The 13,285-nt window shown below is 43.5% G+C and overlaps 1 protein-coding gene across 6 annotated transcripts in view; it reads left to right on the top strand.

Moving 5' to 3' along the window:
• LOC134944918 (rac GTPase-activating protein 1-like) overlaps nt 1–13,285 on the top strand; it is a 220,766-nt gene that overhangs the window by 107,283 nt on the left and 100,198 nt on the right. For all 6 annotated transcript variants that reach the window (XR_010181988.1, XR_010181987.1, XM_063933862.1 and 3 more), the window contains exon 8: nt 3,445–3,541. Coding sequence is in view for 4 of the 6 variants with exons in the window: in XM_063933862.1 (XP_063789932.1) it covers nt 3,445–3,541 (97 nt within the window). In the remaining 2 variants the exon portion in view is untranslated. The remainder of the gene's footprint in view (nt 1–3,444; nt 3,542–13,285) is intronic.

The following is a 13,285-nucleotide window of genomic DNA, read 5'->3' as shown; positions in this document are numbered from 1 at the left end:
AGCACTTTACCAATGCTTTGTTCTTAAGGTGCAGCAGACGCCCTATTATCTTTAAGGGAGTGTCCTCATAGGGAGACTTTTAAACATTCGTATTTTTAATTGTGTTTTTGGGTCTAACTACTAGTGCTGATCGGTAATCGCATATTGGCGCTGTCCTCTGTCTCTCTGTCTCTCTGTCTCTCTATAAGCTGAGCCAAGCATTTAGTAGTTTCCTGAGTGCACCTATAGGGGGTAATTCCAAGTTGATCGCAGCAGGAATTTTGTTAGTAGTTGGGCAAAACCATGTGCACTGCAGGGGAGGCAGATATAACATGTGCAGAAAGAGTTCAATTTGGGTGGGTTATTTTGTTTCTGTGAAGGGTAAATACTGGCTGCTTTATATTTACACTGCAAATTAGATTGCAGATTGAACACACCACACCCAAATCTAACTCTCTCTGCACATGTTAAATCTGCCTTCCCTGCAGTGCACATGGTTTTGCCCAACTGCTAACAAAATTCCTGCTGCAATCAACTTGGAATTACCCCCATAGTGTATAGGTGCACTCAGGAAACTACTGAATGCTTGGCTCAGCTTCTATTTTATATATATATATATATATATATATATATATATAATCACGCTCTCCTGGTGCGTCACTCTTTGGTACAATGATCCACACTGTAGTCAGGCATGTTTCATTGTACCCAAGAGTGCCGCACCAGGAGAGTGTGATTTACATGTTATGTGAGGGGTGGTCTTCAGTATGCCGGCTGTCGGGATCCCGGCGCACAGTATACCGGCGCCGGAATCCCGACAGCCGGCATACGACACTTATTCTCCCTCGTGGTGGTCCACGACCCCCCTGGAGGGAGAATAAAATAACGTGGCGCGCCACCGTGCCTGCAAGGGGCTCATTTGCGCTCGCCACACTGTCGGTATGCTGGTCGCCGGGAGCCCGACCGCCGGCATACCAGACCACACCCTATGTGAGGGCATCTGGTCCAGTAATGAGGTACAAGGAGAGCAGGACTGCTCTGTCTGTCTGTCTGTCTGTCTGTCTGTCTGTCTCTATCCTGTTTTTCTTTTTTTCTTTTATGGAGTGCATTTTTTTTAGATCTCATTCTTTTCTCTTTTTTTTTTTTTTTTTTCTTACTGTATTTGGCCAGGCCAGCCAGGGGAAATAGCATGTATATACTATTACTATATATACATGAAGTGAGTTTCAGCTCATACTGTGTGGCGTAATATGAATTTCGGCTCTTGCTGTGTGGCGTAATGTGAATTTCGACTCGTACTGTGTGGCGCAATGTGAATTACGACTCTTATTGTGTGCTATAATGTGAATTTCGGCTCAAGCTGTGTGGCGTAATGTGAATTTCGGCTCATGCTGTGTGGCGTAATGTGAATTTCGACTCGTACTGTGTGGCGTAATGTGAATTTCGGCTCATGCTGTGTGGCGTAATGTGAATTTCGGCTCGTGCTGTGTGGCGAAATGTGAATTTCGGCTCATACTGTTTGGCGTAATGTGACTGTGTGGCGTAATGTGAATTTCGACTCGTACTGTGTGGAGTAATGTTAATTTCGTCTCATACTGTGTGGCGTAATTTAAATAAGTGGCACTACTGTCAGTAGCTGGTGAGCATGGGGACATGTGTGACAAATGCTGGCATCCTGCAGAGGAGGCTGATGGCATAGAAAGAGGCAGATGTGGCTCTAATGGCACATGTGTAAATTTTAAACTTTACTTGTGTTATATTAAAACTGAAATGTTCGGCCATCTAAATCTCTCGTACTTTTCAGAGTGGCCCACTCAAAATCGAGGGTGTAGGTGCAGGCGGGTGCAAAGGGTGGAGTGTGTGGGAATGCTATGCACCTATGCCCACCACTCTCTAGTTCCACCACTGGGTCAGGGATAGGTTGGGGAAGTGTAAACAGCGATAGGGTGCAGCGGCAGCTAGGGCTTAGGGTTAAGCCGTAGCGGACAGTCAGTACTGGGCGGTGGTCACACCATTATGTTTCATTTTATTTCTCTGGGGTGTATTATATCTACTTGTAGTATTAGGAACTAGGGAGAAATTAGACTAAGCCATGTGAATCTACTGAGAGAATGTAAACTAGTGCTAGACACGCCCCTCCTGCGGTGCACCCCCTAATAATAATAGCTGCGCACGCCTATGGATGGGAGGTGGGTGACGTCACTGAACTATATTATTCACTATATTGTTCAGTGTGTATGCACTTTATCGTTCATTCTGCAGCTGGGGACATTTGAAGGAAAATCTTTGTTTCAAAATCATCTAGTGTATGAGTAATTATTTGTTTGGCTCTACAACTTCCACAGCACCCTTCAGTCAAAGAAACAAGACGTGATACAGAATACCCCTAAGATAAAATTGCAGCATAAATTATAAAGACAAGTCGGGCAGACATGAGATGTAAGAGCAATACATACGATAACCCGGCAGACAGCAATGCCGTCTGTCACTATACCGAACGTGGCATCCTGGCAGCTGGTCTCTTCGAGGACTCTCTGCGCTCGTCACCCATTGTGCTCGGTGCCTCGCTTCGCTCACCACAGGTTCTATTTCCACTCGATTGGTGGAGTGGACCCACCAACCAAGTGGAAATACCAAGCATTTGTCGGGATTCCGGGTATCTGTATTTCACTGGCTGTCGGGATTCCGGCGTATGTTTCCTGAACGCCGGGTTCCCGACACCCAGTATATTGACTGCATTCCATGTAAGTAGTTAGGGCCCTTCTCATGAGAACTTACATTCTAAAGCTGTTTCCTAAAGTACTGTATATTGTAGTCATTCTATAAACCATTTCTGAACATTCTAACGGAAAGTATGTTTTACTGGAGCATATGTATGCCCTAGCTTTTGTCTGATAGATGCTTGACTTTAAAGATTGTCACCGATAAATACCAGATAAAGTATTTGATTATATAACTGGTCCTAGCTGCTTAACTCCCCCCCCCCCCCCCCCCCCCCTCTCCCCCCCACAAAACCGCTCAGAAATGGTCCTTTATTGTTAAAGTTAACAAAGTATTTTTAATATATATTTAAATATTTTATTAAAACAAAATATCTAGTTGGTGTTTTTTCACTTGTGCAGAACTTATTTGCCCCATACAGACTGGGGACGTAGCAGGGCTGCGTGGATATTTGGTCTACGACCTGGTCAGGTAATACCCTCCTTGCTGTGGTCGTATCCCATACGTTAGTGCCAGTTAAGTGGTTAATATTAATACCATACACTTCGTACCCCTTGCTCAGCCAATGACCCAGCATATCTGCAATGCTGGGTTATCGTTACAGTCTTTGATGATATTGAATAATTGTTTTAGCTAACACAGTTCAATTAAAGCTAAATCTGTACGAGTACGGCCAGTCCTGTTGTGTATGTGCATAAAACCCCTTTATGCAGGAAATGTCTTACTTAATTGTATGTTAAACAGATCAAAGAAGCAGTTATTGCAAAGACGATGGCGGCTCCTATGGATCCTGTGCCAAGACTCAGATCGCGCAAGAGTCGGGTTTTGTCCTCCATGCAAGGTACTATGTTGAGGTGGTCGCTGCTCCTGGTCCCAGTGTATAGAAAAGATGTTTCATATTTGCCTTCGCTGCAGTCCACTTGTGGAAATACCAGGCCTGGTGCCAATATCCGCTGCTCCTATGTTCTGGCTGTTTGTGCCCTTTCTGAAAATATCTGTTTTCTGTCATGTGGCATAAGAAGCCTGGAGTAATTTCCATGCGGCATCTTTCTTTCTTTCTTTCTTTCTTTCTTTCTTTCTTTCTTTCTTTCTTTCTTTCTTTCTTTCTTTCTTTCTTTCTTTCTTTCTTTCTTTCTTTCTTTCTTTCTTTCTTTCTTTCTTTCTTTTTCTTTTTTCTACAAGTTTGCTACTTTCTCTTCTTTTTTTATTTTATTTATTTTTCACAAAGGAATTAGAGTAAAGTTGCGGATTAAGCATAGCAATGCATAGTGAGGGTCGTGCCTATCAGATCGGTCTGTTACCTGCATACTTTTCCCTGCATTGTGCTGCTTTTCTTTTTTTTTTTTTTTGCATCTTCGCTTTCACATAGTGTACTAGGAACTTAGGGGGTCATTCCGAGTTGATCGCTAGCTGCCGTTCGCAGCACAGCGATCAGTGGAAAAAACAGTGAATCTGCGTATGCACCACAATGCGCACGCGCGACGTACGGGTATAAAGTCCTTTGTGGTTTTGCACAGGTTCTAGTGAAGCTTTCAGTTGCATGGTCGAACGCAGGAAGATTGACATGAAGTGGGTGTTTCTGGGTGGCAACTGACCGTTTTCAGGGAGTGCTTAGAAAAACGCAGGCGTGGCTTGGCGAACGCAGGCGTGGCTGGGCGAACGCTGGGCGGGTGTGTGACTTCAAAAGCCGTCCCTCCATCGTTAGAATCAATGCACACAGAGTAACTACAGGGCTGGTCTTATTTTGTACAAAATTATTTTGCAGGCGCTCTGCTGCACAAGCGTTCGCAATTCTGCAAAGCGAAAATACACTCCCTGGTGGGCGGCGACAATGCGTTTGCACGGTTGCTAAAAAAGTAGCTAGCGAGTGATCAACTCGGAATGACCCCCTTAGTTAGAAGTATATTTACCAATGTGCAGGTTTTTAGAAGTGGAGATGTTGCCCATAGCAACCAATCAGATTTTAGCGATTATCTTCTAGAAGGTGCTAAATAAATACAATCTGGTTGCCATGGGCAACATCTCTACTTCTAAAAACCTGCACTTTAGTTACTATACTCCTCAGTGTTTTAGTGCTGCTAAGTAGCACAGTCCATGGTGTGATAAATGGTGTGATTTCAGAATAGGTGCTGTATATGTGGACACATTTGTAAAAGCTTCATTTGGGAATACCTTTTGTTGGGAATTATTTACATATAATGTTAAAGTACAGCAGACTTACCTTTTACTACTTAATTTAATAATGGCTGGCTCTGATCGCCCACGTGCGTGTCTGGGTCTGATTTCAGAATCCCTGCAGGGTGGCTATGTCCCTAAACCTTCACAATGCTGAGTGAACCATAAAGAATTTGTGGTGACTAGAGGGTGCATTTACCTGTGGGCTTCCTCTTAACATAGAGCTGTGTGCCCTACAGACCACCTTGGAGGTGGCATACTGACTGACGTTGTTAGAGGGGAGGCGGGTGTTGGAGCGATCATTGATGGGAGTCATCTGACTGGATTTTGGGCACTGTCATTTCCAGGTTTCAGTCTATTGTGGTTGCCCACATGTGATATTATGCATATGGGAAGGCTGCAGTGTCCAAAAAATATCTCCCACTCTCTCCATAACAATATCTCTAATATCTATACTGTTTAACTATACTATTACATGGTATTAACATCTTTTATGTAAAACTTTTATAGTAGGTGGCTCTTTTTTTATTTTTTTTTTATTTTTTTTAAAGAACAAAATGAAAAGGCTGTTTTTTTTTGTTTGTTTCTGTTTGTTTTTTTTCCTTCATCCAGTCTGGGGTACCCTGCTACCAATGGGTTGTATGACTGGACACTGGTACTGCACACTTAAAATGCAAACTGAAATTGTAGCAGAAAAATATGTCCAAGGAGTGAAAAGATTTTAGGGCCTCTTAAACTTAACTTTTTTTCTTTTCTTCAGATTTTAAACGGGCTGCAGCTATTTGGCACATGTCACACACATGTGGGGAGCAGGCAGAGGTGGTTGCTGTTTGGTGACCACATCTTACATTGGCACTTTTGTGGGTACATTATCTCACTCCAGAAGCATTTTCCGCAGAGGTGGGGACTCTGTTCACCAGTGCTTTAAAGCTCTGGAATATTCTAAATGGCCAAGGTAAATTAAACATTCACCCTCCGCCCCTTTCCCCCAGTCCCTGAGAAGTACAGGGGAAGTAGCTGCTACTGTTATTTATGGACCAGGTGACACACCTCTCAAAGTTTGATGTAATTAGGGCAGGGAGCCAGCAGAACCTATCCTATTGAAAGCGCTGTAGTTGATGCTCTGGGCCAAGGAGAAGAACATCACCCCTTTGGCAAAACGTGCTTTAAGTTTACTCTCTATTAGAGCTGTTGTTTGACAGGCTTTGTCTGAGAGCTGCTTTCTTGAGCTGCTGTGGCAGAGAGTCTAGTACTGAAGCTCCTGGGGTTCTCAGCGGGCTCCGGCTGGACGCCTAGGGTGCCAAGTACATCTTTTTCTATATTCTATGTTTATGTACATCCCTAAATTTGTGGGTGTGCGTGTTGTAAGAGTGTTGGGTGGGTCTTAACCTGAATATTATAGCTTATTAAAGGTCGGTTTGTGTACTACAGTATATGATCTCCCCTTTGTTGTTTGTACCAGAATATTATAGCTTATTCTAGGTCAGATTCTATTGGTGTCTGTTTGGTCTACCATTTCTTCTCTGTCTTAGAAAGGGCATAGTTCCAAAGCTATAGCTGTAGGAGGGATGTTGTTACCGGTTGAACATTTAGGTTTGGGGCTGTAGCAACAGCGTCTAAAATTATTCCTCTATCCATCCGGGGAACACTGTGGGCCACAGCATGTGGGTTAGTGGTGTGGCTATAGGAGTTGGCACTAAATAATAAAAAAATAAAAAAGACACTCAGTCCCCCTCTAACCCATCCCACCTCCACCAATCCTCAGGTTTTATTTTGTGCCTTAGGAGTAAGGCACACTTTTTGTGTGGAATTCAAATGTATCTCTCCCGGCAGCCACTAGATGGCACGCAAACAGAGCTATTCAGGTGTAACTCCATTCAGGTGCGATGGCTGTCAACATCTGCGTTGTGATGTTAGTGTATTAGAATGCTTAATATTTGTAGACACTCCCTTACTAATCTGTGTAAGCCTGAATCTTCAGTGATGGTCCCTAGGACCAGGGGGATTCTGGGAAGTGGGTGGTCCAGTGTGCAGTGTGTCTGGAGTTGGTGATAGAATAAACAGCACAGCAGTGAACTCGCATGTCTGTGTCCAGATGACTGGATTTACAAACACATGAACAAAACATGGTGTCAGAAGAAGTTTAACTTGGACTGCTAGTGCTCTCAGAGTGTGAAAGAATCTTGCAGCAGTCTGTAAGGCTGTGATACTCAGTGTCTGCAAAACCTGCTGTGTGCTCCTCTCTTCAAACAGTGAGTAACCATGGATAACCTAGCTCCTCCAACCAGCATGCTGATGTCTGGTAACTTGTCTGAAAACTGGAAAAGATTTAAGCAAAGGTTTAATATATATCTTGCTGCATGTGGAGCTGATACAGAGGCTGACAAAACGAAGGCATCCATTTTTCTCCATGTGATGGGAGAGGATGTGCTGGACATTTATAATAGTTTTCAGTTTGATGAGGGGCAGAATATGGTGCTATCTTCTATAATGCAAAAGTTTGAAGATTACTTTGTGCCAAGGAAAAATGTGACATATGAAAGATATAAGTTTTTCTCATGTGATCAGAAGTCTGGAGATGGATTTGATCAGTATGTTACAGAGCTGCAATCACTCAGTAAAACCTGTGAGTTTGGTGATTTTAAAGGATTCACTGATTAGCGATCGTATTCTCTGTGGAATACCTGATAATGGACTCAGAGAGAGATTGCTGAGAGAGCAAGACCTACCACTAAAAAGGCAGTGACTATGTGCAGATTTGCAGAAATAACTAGATTTCAAGCCAAAAAGTTACACAAGGAGGTTGATGCTGCTGTCCATGTAGTGCAGAAAACAGAGCCAAGCAAACCTCCATTCTCAAGAATGAAGCAGTCTAAGCCACAGTCTAATAAGGAAATGTGTAGTAGATGTGGAAATGCTCACAATCCTAAAATGTGCCCTGCTTATGGTAAAACCTGCATGAAATGTGGTAGACTTAATCACTTTGCCAAATGCTGTAAAATGAAAAGGGAAACCACCAATGTGCATGCTGTTAAACAAACAGGAACTCTTTGTGGATTGCATTGAACTTTGCAGTGCAGATAAGAAAGAATGGATTGTCCCTTTAACTGTGATTGAGAGTGTCATTCCCTTTAAGCTTGATACTGGCGCGCAGGTGAATTTAATATCGTTTCAACACTATAAGACTTTTAGACTAAAACCTAAAATTCATCCAGCCAAAGTGAAAGTTACAGGGTACACTGGGGAGGAAATTCCTGTGAAAGGTACATGCTTAGTGACACTGAAATATAAGGGACAACAGTTTAAAACATCTCTACTGATTGCGGATAAAAATGTGCAACCGATTCTAGGATTAAGTTCCTGTGAGAAACTAAGCTTGCTAAAAGTTTTTATGGTGACATCACAAGTAGAAGATGACTGCAAATCGATGTTTACAGAATACAGAGACTTGTTTGAAGGTCTAGGTTGTTTGCCTGTAGAGCATAAAATAAATATAGACACGCAAGTTTCTTCAGTGATACACCCCTGTAGAAAAGTGCCGTTTGTGCTGAGAGAAAAACTGAAACGAGTTAAATCGCATGGAAGCCTTGGGTGTGATACAGAAAGTTGATGAGCCTACTGAATGGGTAAGCTCCTTAGTAATTGTTGAAAAGAAAAATGGACAACTCAGAATATGTCTAGACCCCAGAGATTTAAACAAAGCTATTAAACGAGAACATTTCAAACTACCAACCAGAGATGAAATCATGTCGCAATTTGTGGGAGCAAAATGGTTCAGTAAATTGGACGCATCTTCAGGATTCTGGCAAATTAAGCTAGATGAGGCCAGCTCAAAGCTTTGTACATTTAATACACCAGAAGGTTGATACAGATTTCTTCGACTACCATATGGAATATTGTCTGCTCCAGAAGTATATCACAAAAAGATGCACATGATTTTTGAACATATTCCAGGTGTTGAAACAATGATGGATGACATTATTGTCTGGGGATCTACAAAGGAAGAACATGATTCTAGATTGAGACAAGTAATGGAACTTGTCAAGAAATGTGAATTTGGCTTGAATACTTACCTTTATGGGCGACGTGGTCTCGGATCAAGGTGTAAAACCAGACCCAAGGAAAATATCAGCCATAGTGAACATGGAACGTCCTAACAACAAAGACGACATCAGAAGATTCCTAAGTAAGTAATCATTCCTAGGAAAGTTTATTTCTCAACTCTCTGAACGAACAGCCTCTCTTAGATGGTTGTTGGACAAAGATAACAAGTGGATGTGGTCACATGAACAAGAAGCAAGTTGGCAAAACTTGAAACAGATCATTACAGAGCAACCAGTGCTAAAATTCTTTGATCCTGCGAAAAGAATAAGAATTTCAGCAGATGCTTCGCAATTTGGCCTAGGCTCAGTGCTGTTACAAAAACATGAGGATACATGACAACCAATACTCTATGCATCAAGAGCACTGACAAGTGCTGAAACAAGGTATGCTCAGATAGAAAAAGAACTTCTAGCGATCACATATGCATGTGAGCGATTTCATCAGTTTGTGTATGGTCAAACATTTACAGTGGAAACTGACCACAAGCCATTGGTAGCTATCGTGACTAAATCATTACATGACTGTCCCATGAGAATTCAACAAATGCTTATCAGACTACAGAAATATGATGTACACTTGCTGTACTGTCTCGGCAAATACATGTACATTGCTGATACACTTTCTCATGCTGTGGACAAAAGTGAAGGTTCCAAAAGTCTGATGGATGAAGAGATAGAAGCCTATGTCAATTTGATCGTAGCTTCTCTACCAGTGTCTCTTGCAAGACAAGAACAGATTAAGAAAGAAACTGAGACAGATGACACAATGAAAGTGTTGAAAGATATCATTCTGAAAGGTTGGCCAGCAGAAAAACATGCGTGCCCGCTGTCTATCCATGATTATTGGATGTACCGCAGTGACTTTACAGTTGTCGATGGTATTATTTACAAAGGCAATAGGTTTGTCATACCTGCACGACTAAGAAAAACTATGCTGTGCAAGATACATGAAGGCCACTTGGGAGAAGAAAAATGTAAGCGGAGAGCGCGTGAATTTATGTATTGGCCAAGAATGAACCAAGACATAGCACAGACTACAGCTACATGTGAATTATGTCTTACGTATAGACCGAAACAACAAGTCGAGCCACTGAGTCCTCACGCAGTGCCAGAGAGACCGTACCAGGAAGTTGGCGCAGATTTGTTTGATTGTAATGGGAAAACGTACATTGTCGTGACTGATTATTACTCTAACTACCCTGAAGTGAAGACACTACATACAACTACTAGTATAGCCGTGATCAATTGCATGAAGTCAATCTTTGCAAGGCATGGTGTTCCTATGGAAGTGTTCACGGACAATGGTCCTCAGTTTTCCAGTGCTGAATTTAGACAATTTGCTGATGAGTGGGAATTTGTCCATACTACGTCAAGTCCCCACTATCCACGCTCAAATGGGTTGGTGGAAAGTTCAGTAAAAACTGTAAAGAGTCTCATGAAAAAAGCTCAAGAAGGTAAAGATTTCTACAAAAGTCTTTTAATCTACCGCAGTACACCTTCACAGAATGGACTTTCTCCTGCACAAATGCTGATGGGAAGGAGGATTAGAGCAAATCTCCCGATTACATGATGAACTGCTTAATACACATAACTCAGCGTTCGTCAGACTGAGTAAGGAACGTCAACAGGCGAAACAGAAACTGTTCCATGACAGACTAACAAAAAGCTTATCTGATCTAAAATCGGGTGACCAAGTCCGTCTCAGAGATCACGAGAAAGGTATTTGGGTGCAGAAAGGTATTGTGCAAGCACAAGTAGCACCAAGATCTTATACTATACGTACAGAGCGTGGAACGGAAGTAAGAAGAAATCGGGTGGATTTAAGATCTCAACCTAACCATAATGAAGACAACATGACTGAAGAATACCCTTCATCTGACATGTATGATGATCCTGATAATGGTGAACCAACCACGATTCTAGAAAGGTCCAACATGGTTGATGAAACACAGACTGTGTATGAAAGACCCAAAAGGGAAATATGCAGACCTGATAGATTCATTGAAACGTGTTAGATGTTCTTAATATGACGTTGTTAATTGTTGCATTGAAGCGTATAGGGCTTATCTTTAAAGAAAAGAGGATGTGATGTTAGTGTATTAGAATGCTTAATATTTGTACATACTCCCTTACTAATCTGTGTAAGCCAGAATCTTCAGTGATGGTCCCTAGGACCAGGGGGATGCTGGGAAGTGGGTGGTCCAGTGTGCAGTGTCTGGAGTTGGTGATGGAATAAACAGCACAGCAGTGAACTCACGTGTCTGTGTCCTGATGACTGGATTTACAAACATATGAACAAAACACCCACCCCCCAGGGGAGACTAGTTGAAATGCGCAAAAAGTGACCCATTTGGGCACTCAGATTGCACTTTTCATGATTGTTCCCAGCTCTTTGCTCGGGTTTAGCTAACCCCTGGGCGCGATCCGTACGAAAACCAGAAATCATTGAATATCACCCCCCCCCCCCTGCGATCCACCTTCACTTTAGGCTGGAGATGGGGCGTGAAAATCAATTGAATACTGGCCTTTGAGGCTAATTCAGGTTGGATCGCAGATCGCGATCTACCTGGAATTTTTACGATGGCCCAACGGGCGCATACGCAGCGCCTGTCCTGCACATGCGCCTGCACTTTCTACGGGGGGGGGGGGGCGCAGAAAAAGCGATCGCCTCTGCCTGTCAATCAGGCAAAAGCGGTCGTGGGGGGTGGCAACGCTCCGTTTCCAGGAAGGAGACGAGTGGCACGAACTGGGGCAATTTCTGCTTCATCAAGAAGGGGAGGAGCCGGTCAGCATGCTGGGCGGCCTTGCCCAGCGAGGGGCAGCCCCCAGCATGCGATCCAAATGATAGCAAATTCTGCTGATTAGCAGAATTTGCTATCCTTACTAAATTAGGCATTTTATTTCTAAAGGCTTTTTTAGGTTTGATTTTCTGAGTTTCTTTTTGCCTATGCACCTCAGCCCTGTTTGTAGGAGTCTGTGTGCTGGGGAAGCAGGGTTAGCTAGTATAGCCTGCTACCCACTTGCTTCTGGGAGGGGTCAGTGAACCGGAGTTACTGGTCTATGGGCTACCCTGTCCTGAGCTTACCAAGGAGGGACTGGGGCTCGTAAGTACAGTCACATGCTACTGTTGTAGCACTGGACCAATATCTCTGTGGAGCTGCTCTGTCAGCCTGTGCCCTGTGTAATAGTGCTGCTGGGACCCGGTCTCCAAGCATCCGCACCCACGGTTAGCTTCCCCTCTCCACAGCGCAACTTGTTTCACATACAGTAGCTCAACAGAAAGGAATGATGTACAGCGTGGAGTTTTGGGCATCCCTCCATTCTTAGTAGTGCATTGCGATTAGCCCTGCCCCTCACTCCTTCTTTGGCAGGTTTTTTCTAGCGTCTGCTCCATTTAACACAGAGTGGGGAGATAGCTGGCTGTTACTGGCAGGCATAAGCTGCATCCTAGTAAACTCTGGTACCCAAAACCTTGAATCCCTGTTAAGGACCGCGCTTAAGCACACGAAGACTGAGTGGCACAGAAAAATACTATAATAATTCCTGTATATCAGATGAGGCTGTAAAGGGAGATATTGCAGCTATACAGAAAGAGCACACTTGTGTTTCCTATTTATTAGCCCCAATACTCATAATCTGTAACTGAAGTATATCAGCCTCAGCTGCTGCGTACCACTCAACTGCTACTCCGTTTCTCTGCTAACATGCAACTAGGGGACTTTGCTATTCACTCCCTGCAATTTTCGTGTACTTAGACTTTAGGCAGGGGAGTTGCTATTTTCACGATACAACATGTCTGGTAAGCCAGATAGGACTTCTAAATCAAAGCAAGGCGCTGCCTTATACTGTATTGTGCATGCTCCTATTGCAGTAAAGAATGACTGAAGGGTTGTACGGAACCAGGGATCTGCTTCCTGGAGGCTCTGCGAGGTGCTGTCGATCCCGGCGTGAGCTTGATACATGCGGATGCTATCGCAGAACTCCAACATTCACAAATAAGTGATGATGGTCCTTCTCAGTCAGCCCTGGTGTCCTTAGAGGAACCAATATGGGCCTGGGATATGGCAAAATGCCTTCCGAGGTGGCTTCATCTCTTAACAAGATGGTCCCCTCCTTTGGGGCAGTAACTACTAAGAAACTGCAGCTACCATCTTCTGTCACATTCCTTGGGGTTTCGGACCCGGCAGACTCCTCTCCTGAGAAAGGGGAATTAGACACCGAGTGGGAGGATACCTCAGGTTGGGAAGAGGATTCCCCTGCTTCTTCATGCGTTCACTATTTAATTGAGGCTGTCCGTCCAGATTCTT

Source organism: Pseudophryne corroboree, chromosome 7 (genome assembly GCF_028390025.1).
Source record: "Pseudophryne corroboree isolate aPseCor3 chromosome 7, aPseCor3.hap2, whole genome shotgun sequence".
Classification (NCBI taxonomy): Eukaryota; Metazoa; Chordata; class Amphibia; order Anura; family Myobatrachidae; genus Pseudophryne; species Pseudophryne corroboree.
This window is presented reverse-complemented; position numbering and strand designations above follow the sequence as displayed.